Source organism: Prinia subflava, chromosome 13, assembly GCF_021018805.1.
Source record: "Prinia subflava isolate CZ2003 ecotype Zambia chromosome 13, Cam_Psub_1.2, whole genome shotgun sequence".
Classification (NCBI taxonomy): Eukaryota; Metazoa; Chordata; class Aves; order Passeriformes; family Cisticolidae; genus Prinia; species Prinia subflava.
In genome coordinates, this window is record NC_086259.1 from 14,068,483 (window position 1) to 14,090,784 (window position 22,302).

A 22,302-nucleotide genomic window follows, 5' to 3' on the forward strand; every position below is an offset into this window, starting at 1 on the left:
GAGCAGGGTTCGGCGGGCACGGGGCAATGGCGGCCGCCACCGCCTCAGGCCGTTCCCGCCTCGCAATGGCTGCCGGGAAGGGGGCGCGGCCACGTGACCCGCCGCCAGTCACGTGAGGCGGCGGGCGGTAGCGCTGCCGTCTCGTCGCTGCCGCCATGTCGTGTTTCCCGGAGCTCTATTTTAACGTGGATAACGGGTACCTGGAGGGGCTGGTGCGCGGCTTTAAAGCGGGGGTGCTCCGGCAAGGCGACTACGTGAACCTGGTGCAATGCGAGAGTTTGGAGGGTGAGTAGCGGTAGAGGCCTGAGGCAAGCGGGAGCAGCCCCCCTCCCCCCCGCTATCCTGAGGGGAATGTCCGGGCTGTGGGCTGAGGGGAGATGGTGAGGGGCTGTGGGGAGGCGAGGGTCTGCCTGGCAGTGGGGAAAAGAGCCGATAGCGGCATTTATGAGGCGCTATTCCCTCTTCACCCCATGGCTGAGAGCGCAGTCGGTGTCCCGTCCTGTCCCCCCGCCCCGCCTCAGCTGACTCAGTTTCCCGGTCAGCCCGGCCGAGTGATTGCAGCAGCTGATGCAGCGGTGGAAGGGAACTTGGTCTCCCACTGCTTTCTTGAGGTGGCCGTGTAGCTGTGCCCTGCGGATTTTGGGAGCCTGGTGCGTTTTGACAGGCATTGCTGGTGAGACTTGCTTGTGCCTTCACTCCCTAAAGGGCAGGAAGCCTTTTTAAGGCCTGGAGTAAGGTTATTGGTCTAATCTAAGGTCCCTTATATCCATTATTAGTTTTTAAGGAAATTAGGTCACCTAGGAAAGTGCCTGCTGTTATTGAAGGCTCACTAGTGGAAAAAAGTCTAGTGCATCTCTGAGTAAATTCACCAGTGAATTACCTGTTGCCTGTGATCTTGAGCTCTTTCAAGGCTAATTCTGATTTGTAGCTGTCATCTTTTTTTCCAGATCAGTGTGTACAAACTTGCAGAACTGTGAGTTTCTTTTTTTTTTTTTTTTACAATGAGGGTGGTGAAACACTAGCACAGGTTGTCCAGAGAGGTGGTGGATGCCCCATTCTTGAAAACGCTCAAGGCCAGGTTGAATGGAGCTCTAAACAACCTGATCTAGTTAAAGAAATCCCTGCTCATTGCAGGCAATTGCGCTACATGGCCTTTGAAGTTCCCTTCCAACCCAAACTATTCTGCAGTTCTGTGATCACCTGTGGTCAGCTCATCACCTTAATTTGTTCGTGCTAAACTGATCAGTGACTTGCTTAGCAGTTTTCACTCTTTGGTGTGCAGAACTTGGATCACAAACCATAAAGATTAAAACCAGGCCTGTCTTGAAATAAACTAGAAACGTGTGTATCCAGAGATGCTGGTTGTTTTGATCAGTGGAACTATAATTGTTGGATCATTCTTTCTTCTAAAAAAATTAGTTAAGCATCAGTTTTATCTAGACAGTCGTTGCTGAGTGGTACATTGACAGTTTAGATGAATCCCTGGCCAGCTGAACCCTGGGTGCAAATTACCTGGAGTTCTCCCTCCAGGTAACAACAGAGTGGGAACAGAGTGCTCTGTTGTGCCCCAGTCTCTACCTTAAAAATTCCTAGTATATTTTTACTTAGGACAGAAGCTCTTTTTTTGTAGCAGTCGCTGTCATTCCTGCTGTGGAGCCCAGGGCCTAAAGAGAGAAGTGGAAGTGACTTCTGCTCTCTTGTTAGTCACAAGTCTCAGCATGCTCTGAACTGTGACTTTGCCCGCTTTCCTGCAGATAAGTTCCTCTTTGGAGCCTTTCTGTACTTGGAGCTTCTCTTTTCTCTCCGTTTCTTGGTTTCTGAACCAACCTGCTTAAACCTAGTTCTCCCTTGGAGTGATGTTGGCTGCATTTGGAGTGAGTCACGTTGGAGTTCCCGCGTGTTTGTCATGCTGTAGTTGCTGTTCTGTCCCCAGCAGCTCTCTGGTGGCAGCTGCTGCTGTGCTCCTGGTCACGCTCCATTCAGAACCTGAAGGCTCTTCTAAATTCACTGCCAGTCTTGTTCCTCCTTCACTTGGCTCGCCGTGTCCCTGCTTAGCGTGCTTTTCTTCAAAGGAGCATTGTTCTTTATTACTTACATAGGCCTCTGGCCAAACAATTTCTTTCCTCTGTCCTTTTAGTCCTGAATTTCCCATTTCAGTACTTGTTTTCTGCGCTTCACAGACTTTTAACGTGTTTTTTTCTCTCCCAGACGCTCGTCTGCAGTAAATTCAGGCAGTGGCTGATGTATTAGAAGCCAAAATAAGTACTGGGGCATAAATTACTGATACATTGTTCCCTATTCTTTGTTTTGTCTTTGCTGCTGCCTCTCACGTGTCTGGCTCTGCAGTTAGTCCCAGTCCTGGAGCAAGTGATTGCCTTGGCTAGAGAAAGCCTAAGGGACCGAGGCTGTTCTGGGTCTGGCCCTGGGAATTGAGTACCTGGCTGCTTGGAGGACGTTGTGCTTCCAGGTCTGAAGTGCTGCTCCCTCTGCTGTGCCCAGATCAGTCTGGAAGCATAAAGGAATTGACTTGTGTGCTTCAGGACTGAAGCTGGCAGTGCTGGAAGGGAGGAAATCACACTTTTCTGTGTGATTCCCCTGTTGCCTGTGCTTGTCTGATCACAAGGTAACCTGATCCAAGCTCTCCCTTGTTGAGTCAGAAACAGAGAGCCAAATGGGCTGTCTGTGGTCAGGCAGGCTCCTGAGCTGTCCTTAAGAAGTGCAGAAAAACATGTCCAGGATTGAGGGTGTGTATGTGAGAACTATTTTGGTTTACTCTTTCTATGAAACCCTTTAGAAATAACACATTTAATCCCTTCTTTCAGCTCCAAAAGTCCTGGTGCTCTGGTTGTTTCTCAGCAGAGGCCCTGTGCAGTACACATGAGCTTGGAGCATTTGGAACCTGCCTGGCGGTCGCTGCTGTATCCAGTTCCTGCTTCTGACACAAGGTGTCAGTGAAGGACCTGGAGCTGCTTTCCCCTGCTCCAGTGCTGTGAGCATGGATCTATGCTTGAGTGGAATTGTTTGGGGCAACCAAACTTAGGAGTCACCCAGATTTCTACTGTCAAAAGATTGGTGAGTCATTTACAGCTCCTCAAGCTGTGGTGGCCTGTCAGAGGTCTGATATTCTGTCAGGAGAATGAAAGCTGCTGATGCAGTTGAACAGCGGTGATGCTTTTAAGCAGCAGAGTTCATTTTGGGACTGGAATGCAGGTTATCAACTGGCTTTACTGTTGGTCTGCAAAACTCCCTTCTGCAAAAAGCATGCAGAGTCCAAGAAGTGCAAAAGCATCTTGAACCAGGAATGTCTTTACCCTTAGGTCAGTGTTCACGAGCCTCCTATTCCTACTACTTCTTCTTGCTTCCACAGCAGCAGTGTAGAAAGCTGCTTTTTTTGTGACCTGCCAGTGTTGTAGAGGTGATTGGTGGGTGAAATTCAGCAGCAGGATGGATCACCTGCTGGCTGGGTGATGAGGCTGAGGAGTGGCAGGGAGTTGGCACAAGCTTGTGGGCCACTTCAGGGACTGCATCTCAGCACCACCACTCTGTGGGTGCTTGTGCCTCCGTCCGTGCAGCTGGCACAGCTGGGAACTGGGATGCCATGGAAACAGTGGTGTTCACCTGGAGGAATGGGATCTGTCCCTGGAGTTTGTCTTCTGTACACCAGGCTGCGTGCAGTATATGCTTTTGTTTTCATTGTGCCAAGTATCCTTTTTCTCCCCTGCAGGCTGCCATTGCGTGGAGGTGTTCAGCACATCTCCTTTTACTGAGGGAAGAGCAGGGAAGGGTGTGCTACCTGTCTCTTGTCCATTTTATCACTGTAGTCCTGGAATTTAGGCCTCAAGAGGGCTGGAACTGGGCTTCTCTTTCAGCATAACCATGTGGGCAGCATGTCCTCTTTTGTATAGAGGTGTTGCAGAGCTCCAGACTGACTTCAAGAGTGCTTTTGGTGGAGCTCATGGTATTCTGTGTGAAGGAGGAACAGCATAGATCCTTTCCTGTGCAGCTCCTTTACTGTACTACCAAGCAAGGAGAGGCCGCTTGATGGTCCTGAGGTGTGGCCGTGCTTGGGCCAGTCCTGAGCTCCAAGAGTGGTTCAGTCTGAGCTTTGGTGTAGAAGCCAGGCCTTAATGTGATGGGCACTTTTCATTGTCATTCACACAATGATGATTTGTCACTCTCCTGACATCTTGGAGCCCTGTGTGAAAAGCTGACCCCTGTGTGCTGGGACTGTGCAGCAGGACTGGCCCCTGGCCCCAAGAGCTTTTTCCTGCCAGAGGAGGCAGTCTCAGACAAGGTGAGACCTGAGGAAAATACAGACCATTCCCTCTGAATGCCAATTTCTTGTGCAGCAACAGAACCGGGTCCAAAATACTGTTCTGTCCTCGGTGCTTTGTCCTGCATCCTGTACGGGTGTAACCACTGGGCTGTGGCTCTTTCTTCAACTGTCCTGTTAAAACAAGTTCCAAGAAAACATCATTTATTGGAAGAATGATGGCACTTCCATAGCCTGCTAGATCGTGGTGGCAAACAAACACTGTGGTCACTGGCTTCCTGCAGGGTTCAGCAGAGGCTCTTTGCTGTTTGTTCTGGCCTCCTTTACCAGGCAGAGACCTGCTTCATAACTTCTCCTAGCTGAACTTCAAGCAGCCGCTGAAGTCAGCGTCTCAGTCCTGGTGCAGCTTCAGCCCGTGTTTGGGTCCTACCCTTGTTACACGATGATGGTGTCTGGGTTTCCTGGCAGGTATTGCTGATCAGCAGCCTGTCAGTGCTTTCATCTTGTTTTTCCTCAGCTGTTGGCTCCTGCTGCACAAGACTGTTTTCTGCCCTGTTTGTTTTAGTTTCTGAGTGATTTGTTGCCTCTCCCTTAACCCCTGCACTAGGTGCTAGGCTGATGTCCTGCACTGGACTTCTGAGGTTACAGAGTGTTTTAGAGCAGTCTGCTTTTGGAGGGGGAAAAAATCTTACTGGGGGTGCAGGCAGATGAGGAGGGGTTACCTTGCCTTTTGGGCAAGGGGCTTCTCATGGAACATGACCTGGCTGTGCTGGGCTTGAAGCTCTGAGTGGAGTGAGTTCAGTCCCAGGAAGGGATGGGCTAGAAACAGAGGCTGCTCTTTGGTGCTGAGGCCATCTCAAACTGGTGAAAAGTCAAAGGTGAGATACCAATGGAGAAAAGAGCCAAAGATGATGCTTCTCTCTGACTGTGGCTCAGATGAATTTGCTGCCTGACAGCAGAGAAGAGGTAGCACATCAGTGCTGGTGGTGTGCAACCACAAGAAAGGTCTTAAGTTCTGCAAGGAACAAAGGGTCCCTGAGTTCTTCTTGAGCAAGATTTCAGAGAATCAGCTTCAGGAGTGTCTTGAGATGGCTGTAAATAGACCAAACAAACATCAACAAGGCAAATGGTAATGGCTGCAGTCTCCTGAACGGAGACGTGGGCGATGTGGCTCATCTGCAGGCTGCTGTGTAATCCCTCGGCTGCTTTATTGCCTCCAGCCTAGGAGATGGCAAATGCTATTTTAATTTTTTATATAGGCGGTTCTGGCCCCAGGTGCTTTGGAGGAAGATGTTGGGGTTACAGCAGATAATTTTTGTGAAAACATCAGTTCAGCTCAGAAGTTGCAGAAGCTGATTCTGTGCCTGTGCATGAGAAGACACATCAATCCTTGCCTGGAAGTGCTTGAGCCCTTAACTTGATTCAAAGCTCTGCAATGCAGTTACAGCAGGAAAGGAGGAATAGTTGAAAGTCTGAGCTGATGGGGCCATGGATCACTCTGTCTGAGCAGGGCTTACAAGAAGGGCTTTGACTGACAGATGTCTGACAGACTAATGTCTTGGCTCCTTGTTACGTCAAAGCAAATTTGCAGGAGAGGATAGTTGCATTAGTGTGGGTATAAAGTCTCTTGTGAAGATGTCATCTGAAATGTCAATGTGTTGGCACAGCAGTGTGTTGAATTAAGCTCTGGTTGTGTTTGTGGCTCATGTACAGGCAGCTGCACGAAAACCAGAGGGCCTGATCTGAGAGTTGATAGGAGGTGGCTGTAAGTACATGTCATGGTAATCCCAAGCACTACCACCCAGTTGAAAAAGGCTGTCATTCTGACAAATGGTTGTGTTCTTGCATGAGGCAGCTTTCTGGGAGTAGTGACCTGGCCATAATTTCCTAGGTTTTGTGGGGGAGGAGAGAGAACAGAAGTGTTATGGTCATTCAAGTGCTCCCTTGCCAAATGCTGGCTCAGTCTGTTACATAAAGTGTGTGAACTGCTTGGAGAAATGCCAAAACAGGCAAATGTATCTCTTAAAATCAATCATTGGATTGGCAGTGTGCTGCTGTTGGTCGATATCTGGAGGAGCTCCTCAAGAGGGGCTGGGCTCTAGGTGCACCTCTCCCTCCTTTTCAGCAGCAGCTGGGGGAGAGGCACTGCAAAAGCCTTGCCAGTGTCTTATGGACATGCAGCGTGTGGGATCTCTGGCAGCTGCCCTGCCACAGTGCTGCTCTTGCTGCCAGAGGTCAAGTCCAGCTCAGTCTAAGCTTGTGTTAGGAACCTGAACTTGTGGAGAGCTTGGGGCTTGCTCAGCAGTGGGTCCATGTATTAGCAACCATGCTACTGGGACAGCTCTTCTGGCAGCAGATTTGTGAAACCACGGGATTAGTTTGCTCTCATCTGAGAGGCTTGACATGTGAATAGTCCTATTAAAAGTTCCCAAACCCTCTTGGCTAAGGCTTGGTGGCCAGCCCAGCAGCTGGAGGAGGACAGACTGGTGTAAAGCACTGATACACTGTGGGATGCACTGAGTCAGGGTTCACAAATCCGGTCCAATTTTTGGAAAATATGTTCCATTTTGTCTGCTTGGATGCTAAAAGATTCAGAAAAGTTTAGTCCTACAGTTTGTGGCTGGCCTTCCTTGTGAAAATGAATTCCAAATGTTATATAAACATGGCCCTTATTCCAGTTGCAACATAATGCGCTGGCTCTTGTGCTGTGGAGTTGGGGGGACAACCCCTTCATGGAGCAGGGCAAAATGTTCTGGCCAAGCAGCTCATGGGAGCTTGCTCTGAGCTCTTGGAGAGCCTGCAAGGCACAGTGTGCAGCCTGTGTGCCTGTGGTCTATTTGCAGTGCAGCTCTGGCTTCCTGGAAGTACAGCAAACTTCTTTTTGTGTCACTGAGTCTGTAGCATCAAGTGACATGATAGCAAAGGAGCTGCTTGCAACCTCAAAAGCAGAGTTTCAGGTTGTGATGACAGCAAAACAAACTGATGGTGTTGGACTTGAGGAAACAAGCTTTGGCAGCTTCCCTGCTGAAGGCAGATCTGGGAGGATATGTAATAGCTGCTTCCTCTCCAAGGTCCTGTATGCTGCAAAACAACATCACATGCCTTTTTGGGCAGCCTTAGCTTCCATTAGAGCTCTGCACAGCTGCAGGAAACTGCAAGTAGGAGGTACATGAATGCAACTTCTGCAGTTCCCTGTGCCTTCCCTTGAAATCTGAGCTTATGGGTATAATTCTCTTACCAGGACCTTTTCTCTCATATTCGTTGAACATATTAATTGATCAGTTTTGTTCCATGTTTTCTCTTGTTTCTGCTAAAAGCAAACTAGTAAAGTCCTGATCTGTCAGGAACTTAATTTCCACTCAGACTCCAAAGTTCATATTTCAAGAGCTTTAAGAAGTGGGACAAAAACTCATTAAGATGTAGTTCAGGTAGATTTCCCATCTGTATTTGCTTTCAGAAATTAAGCAATTGCAGAACAGATGGGTCAGAACCCTTTGCACACAGGGTGCTGCTTGTGAGCTGGGCTTTTTGAAGACTTTAGGAAGTGATTACTATCAGTAATAAACCCATGAAGGCTGCGTGGAGGTGAGAGACACTCCAGTTTCTGGCATGATCTGGTGTTTGTGGCAAGGTTTGTGTTGCAGACTCAACTGAGTTACCCAGGCAATTTCTTCTCTCTTGCAAGTGTGAGCATAAGTTGACCACGATTTGGTAGAATAAACCACAGCTGTTCAGCTGCAGATTACCCTGGGGAACAGAGATCTAGGTTAGATCTCTGCTTTGCTTCAGCCTTGATGCGTGTAGTTGGATGGGGAGCTCTCTTTGCTGCATCCAGGATTCACAGAATTATTGAATGGTTTGGGTTGGAAGGGACCTTAAAGACTATCTTGTTCCAAACCCCCTTCCATGGGCAGGGACACCTTCCGCTAGACCAGATTGTTCCAAACTCTGTCCAATCTGGCTTTGAAAAATTCCAGGGATAGGGCATCCACAATTTCTCTGGGCAACCTGTGCCAGTGCCTCACTATTGTCCCAGGGAAGAATGTCTTCCTAATATCCAATCTAAACTTAGGTTTTTTTCAGTTTGAAGCCATTACCCCTTGTCCTGTCATTCCATGCCCTTGTTAAAAGTACCTCTCCATCTATAGCCCCTTCAGGTACCGAAAGGCTGCAATAAAGTCTCCCTAGAGCCTTTTCTCTAGGCTGAACAATTGCAATCCTCTCAGCTTTTCCTCATAGGAGAGATGCTCCGTTCCTCTAATTATCTTTGTAGCTTCTTCTGGACCTTTTCCCAACAGTTTGATGTCCTTTTTGTGCTGAGGACTCCAGAGGTGGATGCAGTGCTGCAGGTGGGGTCTCACCAGAGCCAACTAGAGGAGCAGAATCCCCTCCTTTCTACAAGTGCCTCTAAAACTCTCATGTAAATCACTGAGAAACATGACAAACTGAGTGGTATTTAAGTCTTCAGCCTTTATTTTCCTTCCCTAAACTCCATCTGTTTTCTGCAACACTGAGCAGTGGGAACACCTTTGTAACTACGGAGTACTGGGTCAAAACCATCTTTGTTGGACCCCCTTGGAAATACCCAGAAGAGTCAGTTGGCTTGGAAGCCGTTTGACCCCTGATCCCTCAGGCTGCAATCATCCTGCACAAGCTCAGGTTGGAGCCTGAGGAGCAGCTCCATGGCTGGGTGTAATGTCAAAAGATCAAACTCCTCAAACCAGGCTGGGTGCTTGCTCTGACCTCGGTGCTGTGGGTGCTTGTGCCATAATGCTGAGGACTCTCATGGCTCAGTGGAAGGGAAAGACAGCCTCAGTAATGCTGCTTCAGAAAGAACAGGGAGAAATGTCTGTCTTTGTTTTCTCTGGATGGTGTGTTCACATCTGGTTTGACTCAACTCTTCCAGCTCCTCTCCTTACCCCATAAAGGTCTTGAATTCCTGGGAGGATGCTTGCCTAACTGGCCCTCTGAGGTGAAGCTGAAGGGAGATGAACATTGTGTACCAATGCAACTAGTAGAGCTTTGAGGAGTAGGATTGTATAACGTTCCTTAGTTCTGGATTCAGTTTTTCCACAGAGACACTTTAATGCTTTGGCTCAAACAGCTTTTATCTTGACAGAACTCAGCGTGTTGTGGTTGCTTGTTGGCCAGGACTGCAGCTTGGTTGGGCACCTGACCTGCAAGCAGGGGTAAGAGAGGAAACAAAGGTTTCCTCTGCTTGAAACTGGAGAAGGGGAAGACTTCTGAGCATGTTCTTCCATCCTGGGCAGGGATTGCCTATGCTGTGAGATGGATTTGAATGGCCTTCATCTTCATTAGCCTCTCTCTACCTATTAATGCCTGAATTCTGTTTCCCAGCAGAGTTAGCTGGGCTGCTTTCATAATGTAAGACCAAGATGGTTTATAATTTCTAAGTTGCTGTTTCTATATTTTTGGCTTTGAAAGCTTTACAAATGCCTGCACATCACTAGGATCTGGGGACACTTGCTGTGCATGCAGTTAGGTTCTTGGCTGTGATTTTTTCAGAGGAGCCTGCAACCAGAGCCCTTTTGTGCTTAAGTTATTAGGGTTTTTTCTCCCCCTGGATTTCTAGCAAGTACCTCCTAGAAAATCAGTCAGCTTCCACCTTGACCTAGCAGGGTGAACAGCTGGCACCAGTGTGTGTGCTCAGTTACACAGATGGTGTCACAGATCTGTCTTTAAGATGAGGCAAGGCTGATACGGTGAAACACTGATCTTTTCCTGCATTTGGGTGGTCCATGAGAAAACTGAGCACAAATATAAGTGTATGACCTAACACATGGGTTTTGTCTAGGAGATCATTCAGAGAAGTGCTGAGCAATAGCTTTCTTGGCAATGCTGAAAAAAAACCCCAAACCCAGCCCAAAACCCTCTAGAGTGGACTTATTCTTTCTTTTTCAGACTTGAAACTGCACCTCCAGAGCACAGACTATGGGAACTTCCTGGCCAATGAAGCCTCCCCGCTCACTGTGTCCGTCATCGATGACAAGCTGAAGGAGAAGATGGTGGTGGAGTTCCGTCACATGAGGAACCACGCGTACGAGCCCCTGGCAAGTTTTCTGGACTTTATCACGTGAGTACCAGCTGGTCATGAGCAGCATTGGAAATGCTGGTCTTCTTCCAGACTCAAGAGCTCTCAGACCAGCTTTCTACTCTCAGCCCTGTGCCTGTTGTGTTTTATGCAGCTTCTTGAGTGAAATGGGTATGGTTGTATCTGGAGGTCTCAAAGCAGCAGCATTGTATCGCTGTGTTGTTACAGGCTTCTGTTCCCAGGGAGTATGTGCTCCACTGGTACAGCTGCTTGGCTGCCTTCCATGGCAGTATTGATTCTGTGTCTTAGAGGTACCATTTGTTTTTGTCCCTTGTGTTAAGTGTTCTTGGTTTCTTGAAACTGTGGTCCTCCTGCAAGACATAGGCATGCCATGCTTGTGCATTACAGCAGTTCCTGCTAGTTCTGAGCCACTGGGGTTGATCAGCCTTCATCAGGGCTGATGTGATTCTCCTGTCCTACCCCAGGGGCTATAGGCTTTCCTCTGGCCCCATCACAAACTGGTTCACGGAGTTGAGCTGGCCAGAAATTGAGCAACTTTTCCCTTTTGGGGTTAACCTTTGACTGATTTTTCTTGGACAGCTCAGTGGGATCCAGCAGATGCCAGCCCTAGGGGAAGGCGGGGCCTGGAATGTACAGCAGGGAAACACAGGGCTGCAGCAGCCTCAGCACATCTGTCAGTTGATGGGAACACGTGGGGCTTCCACAGCAGGTTTAGCTGATGTGAAAAGCTTGAAATAGCCCAGCAGTCCTGAGGTATCGTCTCCCAGAGGTTTTGCACAACCCTCTGCTTCCCAGTGTGCTGCTCTTGTTTTGTTCGGTAACAAAATGGAATTGTTAGTGGCAGAGGGATACTAGTTGTTCTAGCTTACATCTGGAACATGGGAGTAAAATTGACCTTTTTCTTTTCCTTTGTATATATTCCTGTAAGCCCTAGTTTAGCTTGCAAACTGCACAGCCAATGGGCTCCTCTTACCACCAAGGAGATGCCTCATGGACAAAAGTGAGTTTCTGGTTCAGTAGAATGTGACTTTAACTTGCATTTCTGAGAAGATCATACTCTATTCTTAAATGGGATAGTTAATGTATCACCTCTGGACAGTGAGCCTGGGCTCATCACAAGCGCTCTGGCAGGTGATATTTAATCTTGCATTTTTGGCAGTTGTGTGTTCTGCTTATCGGTTACAAGTTTTGGAATGATGCAGGCTGATGTAGAAAGACCTTTGTGGTTGAAAAATTTTAAATTTTCGTCTATCTGTGGCATCTCCTGCATTTGCAGATATTGATTATACACCCATCTCTCTGCCACGTGCCTTTGTGTTCACTCCTTTCTGTGTCTGGGTGCTACTGCTATCTCACTTTCTAACCCAGTGGCTCATATCTGTTATTTTCTGTGTCAGTGTGTTAAAGCTGTCTCCTAAGCCTTTCCTGTTTTCTAAGAAATAGTTTTTACTTATAAGCTTGTCAGTAAAATTTCTGGAGTTTTCATGTTTGGACCCAGATATGGAGCAAAACATTATTAAGCTCGTTTTGCAGCAGTGTTTGCAATGAATGAAGCAATTTCTAGTTCATCATCTTGGTTGTATGGAGCAGTATCTTCTATTCTCTCAAGCGTAACTCTTAAAACACCTCTTTGCCCATCTTGACTTCTCTGTCAAGACATCAGTGCTTGAACTGATGTCAGTTTTTGAACTTGGCAATATTAGGTGGGTGGTCCTCCACTGTTGCTTTTCCTTTGCTTTGTTACAGGTTTATGAAAATGTCTCCATGGAATTATCATAGGAATCACTAATGCTTCTGTCATTTCTATTTAAAGGCAATAGTTTGGGCAGTCCAGCAGTATCTTGCACGCTTTAAAACTTTGCTGTTGCCTAACAGTCTCACTTTAAAAACCATTGTGTGAAAAACATGAACTGAATTGTCTCAGACCACTCCTGCCTTGGTTACACACTGCCTGACTTGGTAGGAAGGCTATGGATGGCCATGGAAATCCAGTTCCCTCTTACTTGAGTCCTGTTGCTCTTTATCCAGTGTCTACATCCACCTCGAGTTTTGCAGAAGACCCTAAACATCTTGTGTAATCAGAAGGGCTGGTTCTTACCGACTGTTGGAATCACTTCTTAAAACTGGTGTTCTGCCCTCAACTTGATTTAACTTTGATCTTGTTCTGCTTCTGTCATTCTGATGTTTGATGAGTTCTCTACAGCAAAACATGATTCTGTGCAGATACCTCTATCTCTTGCTACTGCGTAATCTCTTTTTGAATATATTGGTTCTGTTCAGCACAGAATGTTCCTTCCTCAAGTTGTCTTGACTCTTACCTCTTCTTTTCCTTTTTACCCACAAGATTTGCTTTAATGCCACTGTCTGCAGTGCTGCCTAGAGGAAGGCAAAAGGTGAAGCAGGAAAAAGCTGCTTTCCCATATGGAATGTCAGCACTCTCTTGCAGAGTCTTTTGTGCAAGGAGGTCAAGTGTTCAGCTGGGTTTTGTCACAGTTCTGCTGCACCACTTATGGAGGGGTCTCTCTTGGGTCTGCACTCATCACACCAGTGGGGTGTTGTTGAAGTAGAGGCGTTACCAGTTCTGACTGGTCCAAGGTGGGAGTCACTATCGGGGTATTAGAATCTCTAATAACTTATAATGGCTCTACAGACAGGTTAAAACAGAAGATACAGTGAACCACGAGGAGTTTGGAGAGGGTGCTGCTTTTGCCCAGTGGGTCTTAGTATCTTCCCAAGCTAAACCTACTATTTTGGTGACAGGTCTAGTAGAAAAGAGGGTGGACTAGATGTGACTTCTTGGGCTGCCTTTCAGACTGTCTTCCCTGAAACTGTCCCTTGAGTTGTCATAGATCTTGGTTTGGGGCAGGGGACAGAAATTTTGTCTGCTGACAATGTTAAACTTCCCATGTGTGTCCCAAATAGTTGGAGTGCCGAACAGCTCTCTTTGGAGCTGGTAGCACTTGTGCCAGTGGTTTTCATCTAGCTCAAGCTTTTATGGAGGATGCACTGTAGAAATGTTCAGCCAAAGCATGTTAGCAGTGCTGGGGATTTTGTGTACTGTGTCATCCTGTCTGCCTGGGGGACGCTGGGACAAGCCTGTGCCTCTTGATTTTTCATTCTGGGTGCACACACAGATAAGGGGGTGATTTATCTTTACCTTTTGAACATGGCTGTTTCCCACTCCATTCTTTCAGGGTAGTTAATGAAACTTGAGCAGGAAATGATAAAGACTGCTCCTGGTGGACGGCTCAAGGCAATTGAGGCACCAGGTGGTCAGAAGAAGAAATTGTACTCAACTGGATGTATCTGTGTGCTAATAGTATACAGGCTGAAGTAAAATTAAAAATAGTGGAAAGATGTGGAAAGTTTGAGCAGGGCTGGCTTGTGCAGGAGGAAACCTTGAGTTCACCTCTCTTGAGTTGTAAACAGAGATTTTTAACATTGAGTGGGATTGTAGGAGGTGTGTCTGGCTCAAATTGGAAGGAAATGTTTTGTAGCATGTCCAGTTCAGCTTTGAAACTCACTGCTGCTTGGATGTCTTTGTGTGTACTTACCTTTTTGGCCTTCTTAGGACTCGCAGATAACATTGTGTAAGATGGGCACATTGGGGCCTGTTAACACTCACTGATAGTGCCCAGGCTGTGCGTGGCTGATGCCAGGAGGTGGATCAAGCATTTAAAAAACAGTCAAGCTTTCTCCTTCCTGAATGTCCTGCTGAACCGTTGAGGTGGTTTTGAGTGGATCATCGGGTGACTGTTGTGCTTGTGTTTTGAGGATGCTCCAATCTGCCCCAGGACACATTGCTGAGATCTGGGGAAATGTCTAATGCGAGAGCAGCCATAATCTTTGTCTCCTCTGATCCCGGGAGCCATGCCGTTTGTCCCAGGCGGAATGATACCATGTCATTTCGCTTGCCTCTTAGAAGCAGCCCCTGCAGTGAGTGAGTGCAGGGAAAGGAGGGGCAGCAATAGGGGCAGTGCAGGGGCTCTGGAGCAGAGGACGTGTCCGTGCGCGGCTCCAGGGAGGAGGGGAGGCCGCGCTGCCGGGTGCTTGCCGGAAGGTGGCACTCCAGCCCCGTGCTTCCTGTCCCCAGGTGGACAGCGAGCCTGGGTGAGCATGGTCACCTGGGGAGGTGGGCAGGAGTTAGCCTCCATCCTGAGTGTAGGAGAAAGGACAGTGTTTAAAAGCACGTGAGCAAAACTGACCCCAGAACGCGGCTAGGCAGCAATCCCAAAACGAGGTCTTTGTTCCCCAAGTCACTTGCTGACACTGATTTTTTTTGTCCTGTTGTGCTCCTCTCCTGGCACCACGCTGACTCTTTCCTGGCTCTGGTTCTCTCCAGGAACTCTTCTGTGGCAAGTGTTGTGTTCTTAGTACCAAAATAAGGGAAATCAGCCAACTTCCTCAATTTGTTTTTTCAAGTGGTGGCTGTAGCTGGCAGCCTCTGCCACTGCAAGCAGAAAGCTCGACTTGCTGAGCCTGCTACAGTCTCCATAACACACCTGCTAGCTCTGCATCTTGCCATGCAGCTCCTTGCTGGAAGTCTGCTGGTGCTTCCCCAAGTCTTTCAGCCAACCATAGTAGGTTCTGAGTGATAGGCACAAATTGTCCTTTAACATCACTGCTCCAACACAAACAATGGACTTTTTGGCTGAGGGAATGCAGTGATGTTCTGTAGGGCAGCAACAAACAGGTATTAAGTGTTCTTGAAACAGCAAAAGCCACTTCCTGAATTCAACAAGCACATATTGACTTGTGGGATGGAAGTGGGTTTTAGGTTCTTCTTAGTGATGTGCTGCGATGTGCTGCCTTGCCTTTCTGTACAGGCTTTGTTCTTTGTGTTAGCCTGACACAGTGCCATGACCTGTCTCTCCTTCCTTCCAGTGTTCGTGTATATGGTTTAGATAGGAGCACCATTGTGATAAAGAATCCTGACTCCAGCCTGCTGTAGCCTGATCAGATTGTCAGCTTTAGTATTTTTCCAGTGGCAGGGAAAAGGCTTTAGTGGGTTTTTTGGGTTGGGTGTTTGGGTTTTGTTGTGTGGTGGTTTTTTGTTTGGGGTTTGTTTTGGGGTTTTTTCCCTCCCCCTTTTCTACAGCACAGTCTCTTCCCCGCTCTGGAAAGTCTTGGCTTTGCAGCAAACCAGTGTTGGGGCCCTGGCAGCCCCTTGAACCCTCACAGCAAACTGATGGGCAGAGAAGGGTTGGTTTCTGTGGGGGAGCTGCTGGTAACTGTGGACACTGAGTGTTCTGTAGGAGTGAGGGCTGGGGACAAGCTGAGTCTAAATACATCTTCCAAATCTGTGATAAAGCCTGTCATTAGAGGACAGACTAGGTCATCTTTTATCTTTATCTTACCAGCCTGCAAGGGCTGGGAACCAGGTTCTTTTTTTGCCCCGAGGATGCAGCTGGGAGCTTGGCTTTCAGTATGTTTTTGTGGTCACAAGATGTGTTTTTGATGAGGCTGCATGTACCTTTTCCTCTTGTGTGTGTCTTTTCTTTACTGAGACTTCCCTCTGTTACCTTCTCCCTGACCCAGTCCTGCTCTGCCTCTCCCCTGCACTGGATAGTCTAGTTTCTGCTGCACAACTTTGAGTTCACTTTTAATTTTGCAGCAGTAGTTTTTCTGGAGCCAAATTGTTTCAATTGCTACTTAAGCTGAAGAGCACTAATCCTCTTCTCTGGAGTAGGAAGTTGCCTGTCTTCATTCTAAAACTACTGGAGTGTGCATCCTGGCATAATTGTGGAGGTTACAAAATATGACTGCATCCTTTTGAAATCCTTTCCTGCAGAAGGAAAAAACCCTCCAATTGCTTTACATTAGGTGTAGTTCATTGGGACAAGTCCAGCAATCTGAAGGCTCTTTCCTAATGCTGCTGCATTTAAAATTATACTATGCTATCTCAGTCAGGTTCCTTGGTGGCACTGGGGTTAGGAAGCAAAAATTACTGTAGTGACTGAGGATTCTGTAATAAAAGGTTTAAGAGCCTTTTACTGGCTGAGATTGTTTTGGCAAAGCAGCACAGGTTTCTGACAAACAGCTTCCCTGTTTGCAGGGAGTGCAAAGTTGAACTGATAAGCCAAGTTCTTGAAGGGATTACGCAATATTGAAAATAAGAGGGCATGTAGCTAATGGTCTGGAAATGATCAGAGACTTGTGTCCTCTGGATGGTAGCATCAGAGCTGCATCTGTTCACCTGCATTCCCGAAGGATGCTGATCTCATACTGCTTTCCCAGAACCAATGTCTGTGATGATGGACTGGCTTTCATGGTGGTGGCTGTGGGAGTCGTGGTGTGATTGCAGGTGCCCTCGTTAGAAAGGGAATCTTTAAAAGGTGTGTTTCACTGTATATTACATTGAAAGGATGCTTTTTTTTTCCCTGATACTTGAAAAACATTAATTTGGCCAGTGGATTTGAATGGGAACAACCTAACTGTTCTTGTATGAAGCAGCAGTTCTTCACAGTGTGTTAACAAACAGTGAGCTATGGTAGTGATCAGAAAAGCTAACAAAATATTACTGGTGGCAGTAAAGATGCAGCAAATGACGAGTGATGAGCGCCAGATGTCAGCCCAAGTGTCACTGAGATAAGTCTTTGATGAAACTCTGTGGAGCCTGAGAAGGGGCTCCAGCATGCAAGCTCTGGGCCATTAGGTGAGTGTGCACTCACTGGGCAGTTCTGTTCACGTGTAACATGCTTCACTCCTTGACTGAAGCCATTCCCAAGGTCTTTCCTGCTTGACCTTAGCAGCTTTTATTTTTCTTTTACCTTTTCATTGATTTGCCTCACCCAATGCTCTAGACTGGCAAGTTCTGCCCAGAGAAGGTCTGGAGGCCAAGGGCACTGCTTCTGAAGGCTTCCTGGGGGCATCTTGGGTCCTAGTCCCCTCTCCCAGGTCCATTCTGTAAGCTAGTTTGAAGTCTAGCAAATAGTTCTGTGGAGCTTAGCACAAGTACCACAATATTTAGAGGCTGAGCTAAATCTTGTGTCTGCCTCACATGGTTTACTGCATGTTAAGTGGGATGATGAATTTTCTTGTCTTCTGCTGGCAGCAGGTCTGTATGCACGGAGATGTTCTGGACACTGGCTGGGTCCAGACCACACATTCACTGAGAAGTAGGTAGAGGCTTTTAGACCTCTAAACTCATTCAAGTTTCTTAGCTACTAGAGACACTTCGGGGGATAATGTGAATAGTGCAGCCTTTCCTCTTATTTTATATCCATTAAATGTTTTGGGGTTTCTGCTTTACAAGTAAAATAAGATAAACTTTATGCAAGTTTGACTTCTGCAGCTGGTCCCTGTGAAAGCATCATGATTACATGTTTTTGGTCAATATTTAAAATTTAATTAGGGCTCAAGTCATCTCAACATGATCCAGGGTGCCTGAGCTCAGCTTTGCATATTAGCCTCGTGTTTCTCAAGCTTTGAGGCATCAAGTTTAGGTAACCAGAGATTCTTGCACCAGGCTGTAAGGTGTTCAAAACATTCCCTGGTGTTTCAAGGAGTTTTTACAGATCAGGAACACTGAGTCAAATTCAGAAAGCCTTAAAATCAAAAGCTACTTCTTGTAGCTTTTTCTCATTAATCTTTAAGGCAGCACTGTATCACTGCATGTAAGTTAACAGATGATACCAGCGGAAAACTGAGGTCAGTATCCCAAGAGACCTAGACTAGAGGATGGTAAAAATCATGTGGAGATACAGCTAAATATAGATTAATGCTGAGAACATTCCTGGATACTTGGTTTTGAAAGGCTGCCACAGCCTCTGTAGTACTGTGAAGTTATAACTCTGCTCTCAACTGGTCTTGTTGATCTAAGTTTAGCAGAGCACCCACTTACTGGCTTAGTGCCCTTGGTTTGTGGTGGCAACCATGAAATTCTCAGCTTTCTCTTGGGCAGGTCCACAAATGTAGCACTTAGGTATGGTTTGTATTGGTGTGACTCTAGGAAGGACAGTGTGCAAAGACAGGAAGAAACCAGCGAGGACACTGAGCAGAGACCCTCACACACTGCATCTGTTCTTGCTGTTCCTGGGTGTCTGAGCTTCAGCTGCAGATGAGAAGTGGACCTGCTGCTGATCTGGCATGTTCTAATGAGAGCTGAAAAAACTGATTAAAGGATTTGACTCTGTTCATATCCCTTGTCTATTACTCAAACAAGTCTCAGTGAGGTACTGAGATCTTCCTGATGTGCAACATTCCTCTCCTTTCCAGATCAGGACATCTGTGCAGTTATTTACTAATGATCTTAAGCCGACCCTGCAGATACAAACATCTCAGCTGTTGGCACTATTCTTAGTGTCAGCCACTGCTCTTTTGGGCTTTGAAGTCTGTGTGTTGCTTTCCCCTGTGGCTGCTTAACATTTGGAGCTTGAGAGAGGTGTGAGAAGTGGCTCTGTGTACCAGCACAGTATCCAGTGGGATATAGACGGATCTGTGTATTTATGCACAAACCCAAGGAAGCAGTGGTACAACCAGCCTGAAACTTTTTTCCTAAGTTACTTCTCCTAACACTCCCTGACTATATGAACTGAATGAGCTACAAAAGGAAAGTGCTAGATGCTAAAGTGACTATAGTCAAAACGACTTCATTATCTTTTAAAGCTGTCTCTAGAATTCATGCCGAGTTCAGAGCACTGCTCTAATCCCACTGGAAATTTCCCTTTTTCATCCCAAAATAAATACATGCTTCTATAGTAATCTGAGTAACTGCCCAGTGCAGTCACATAGGAACTTTGGCCTTGCTCACAGTAGTCTGAGTTAATGTCTGATGCTGGTTTTGGAAAGCATTAAAGCTGCCTGAGCAAGGCAACATCTTAACCCATCCTGACAAAACCCCGGCTATGCACCTCTGCATTGGCCTCCCGCTGTCTGTTGGCTGTGACATGGAGGGCTGACCTCATGATCCCTTGCAGAGCAGCTGTTAAGCTACAGTTCTGGCTCTACTTTTGGAGGATCCCTGAGAATCTCAGGTCATGCAATGTTCCATCATTAGTCACGCTTTGTGACCACTTGCAGTATTGTTAACGGTTTTTTTAGTGTCCTGGAACAGAAGGCAATAAAAGACCAACCTATCTGGTGTAGGACAATGACTCTTTATGATTAGATTAGATTAGTAAGTGGGGGAGGGAGAAGCTGTAACTGTTTTGGGGTAATTGCCTTGCAGGGCTGTGCCTGAGTGCCTTGAGGCCAAGTTGCAAATACCCTGTGTGATTAGTGTTCATGCATTTCATGTGCTCCCCTGCTAAAACAGCCTTTCCAAATATTCAGTGGGCCACTGCAGTCTTTCTTGCATGTCTCATTTATCAGTGTCTGTATTTAAATAATGCCAGAAGGAGGAAACATACATTGTCAAGGTACTTGTGCATGGGTTTTGCACTTGTGCTCCACTCCTGCTTAATTCTGCTCCATTGCTACCCATAAGTGACTGTGTCAGGATTTAGCTTCTGGGGGCTGGCTCTCCCACTGTCTCTATGAGGGGTCTCTGCTGTGTCTGCCTGAGACAGTATCTCCCAAAACCAGCAGTGAGAATGTCCTCTGACCTGCTGCTGCTGGAAGGAGGGTTTCCCCCACCAACCCCCCTCTTTTTGCTTCTCTAGGCATATCCTAGCCTGACTTTGTTCTTCTTATCTGAGTATCTCCCAATGCATATTCTGCAGTGGGAGTCGATGGAGAAGCAGAGATAGTGGCTCCAGTTGTCTTGACCTGAGGAAGCTGTAAATCATCATCTCTTCCCTGTTGTGGATGATGCTGAGGATATTTCTATGTTTGCTGACTCTTTTCTGTCCTTTAATAAAAAATTATACTCTCCTGTGAGATGTTACTGACGCTTCTCAGTATTGGCTCAAATTGTGTTTCTGTGAAAGTGAATTTCTGGAATACACCACACCTCTGCTCAGTGGGTGACAGGAAGAGTTATGCCTGGTATGACTCTGCATGTCAGACTCTGGCTGCTTTTATGCCCATGTCCCTGGGTGAGCAGAAGGCAGCTCAAAGCATGAGTGTAAAACATGTTTGTGTGCAAGAGTTTTGCTATGAAGAGACCATCCAAGTGGGCTGAAGTAAGACTTCATGATGTTGCAAGTGACAAACTACTTCTGTTTTCTCATGTGTCCCAGAACCTGGTCCTCTTACTAGCTGCACTGAGAACTAGTGAAAGTTAAAATGCTCTTGGAGGGGTCTGAGTAGGCATTAACCATGAGAGCTGAAACATTTGAAGCTGTTCAGAACCTTATAGGAGATGAGGAAGATGACAACAAAAGTTGTTCTATTACACAAGTAGTTGGAGGTTCTTAGAAACACTACTGCCACTGTACCTAATGTATTTCTTTGGGCCTGGGAGAAAATGCCAGCACAGCCAGGACCTCTGCTGTGGTCTTGGGACAGCTTTGCTGATGGAGGCAGATGGATCCTTGTCGAAATGTGACACAGCAATGTGACCATTGCCCCTTCCACAGATGAGAAGAAGCTTTTCCAGCTGCCCTGGCACTGGAAGATTTGCCTTGTAGCCATGAGCTGTGACTGGTTTTACTTGGATGAAGTAGGGACTGAATGTGAGTACAGATGGCCTGGCCTTGCTTGAAGTAAATGGAGCTACTGTGAAGGATTGGGTAGTGCTGCTGGTGTCTGCCTGGCCTGGACCTTTGTCCTGCTCTATCTCCCTTGTTATAGTGAAGGTTTGAAGTGCTGTCAGAAGGGAAATTTGAATGAGAATTCCCCTTATGTCTCACGCATATTAACTCTTCCTGCAGGGATGAATCCTTTGACAGCAAGATTTAAGGAGGTGAAGTAATCTTTAAAATAGTTGCTGCCTCCTTGGCATTTGGGATATAGACCATGTATTTCCCAGACCTCCCTGAAGGATGAGGGAACAGGTCAAGTTAAGAGGTATAAATTAAACAAGGAGGGCCATGCTTTGCTCTCTGGCACTGGAAGCCAGCTGGATTGTCTTTCCTGAGACCATCAGTCCGAAAGCAGGAGCTTCTTTGTGTAAAGAGAGTCAAATTTTGGCAGCTCTCCTGAAACCTGGCTGTGGCTTTTGTGCTGAGCTGAACTGGGAAGGCATGGATGAGCTTGGTGGGACCTCCAGTAAGCTGCTCAGAAGACCTGAGAGCAGTAGAGCTCCAGATAGTTCTGCTCAGTTCCTTTTTTGTACAGTTGACTTTGGCCAAGTTCTTTGCAAATATCTTGTGAAGAGTGGTATCTGTAGTAAACTGGGGGTAGCAAGGAGGTGTGCTGACATACATGACTGTATTTCCTTACCTATTCCTTCACCATAGGCTGAGTTAAAGTAACAAATTTGGTCTCATTGGGTATTGCTGCCTTGCTCTGTTGAAAGAAGTGCTGCCTATGGTCTTTCCTTAAAGCTACTGTGTTGCACTGAGGAAACTTCCATGTTGAGGGCAGATGGTAGAGCTGGGAAATGATCTTCTGTATCCTTGTTCTGGCATACCTCATGGAGAGGCATCTGTGTTAGGGTGCAGATGCTTTTATTTACCAGGAACCAGCTGCTTACTGCAAGGGACTTACCTCAGTTCTCATAAACAGGCCCTTCTTGCTGTCCTGGAGATTGCAATCATCTCCATGGTGAGAGCTGCACAAACAGGAGGGAAGATAATGACCTTGTGGATTAAAGGGCAAAAGGAGGTTTCCTAGTACGTGAAGCTTGTGCTTGATTGCCCTGGTTCTAGATTGAATCAGGAAAGGTAGGCTGCAAAAACAGAAGGGTGCTCTGCAAAAATTATAGGGCCAGGAGGTGCATTATGCAGCCTTTCAGCCTGGAGAGAAAAAAGCAGCACCTGTTTGAGGAACTAAGGTGTGGATTTGATTTGTTCATAGACATGCCCTTTGAGCATATTTGAGAGGCAGTAAGCCCATCTAATAAAAACTAGCAAAAACTGCCTTTAACTGGCTCTGCTTACCTGCCTTTGATGTGGTTAAAGGAAATCAGGTC

At 46.8% G+C, this 22,302-nt stretch overlaps 1 protein-coding gene across 1 annotated transcript in view; it reads left to right on the forward strand.

Moving 5' to 3' along the window:
- The first annotated feature begins 102 nt into the window (after positions 1–102).
- The window catches only part of ATP6V0D1 (ATPase H+ transporting V0 subunit d1), a 33,368-nt gene continuing 11,168 nt past the window's right edge, over positions 103–22,302 (forward strand). The window contains exons 1-2 of the mRNA XM_063410913.1: positions 103–285; positions 10,196–10,367. Coding sequence (XP_063266983.1) covers positions 156–285; positions 10,196–10,367 — 302 coding nt within the window. The 5' untranslated portion in view covers positions 103–155. The remainder of the gene's footprint in view (positions 286–10,195; positions 10,368–22,302) is intronic.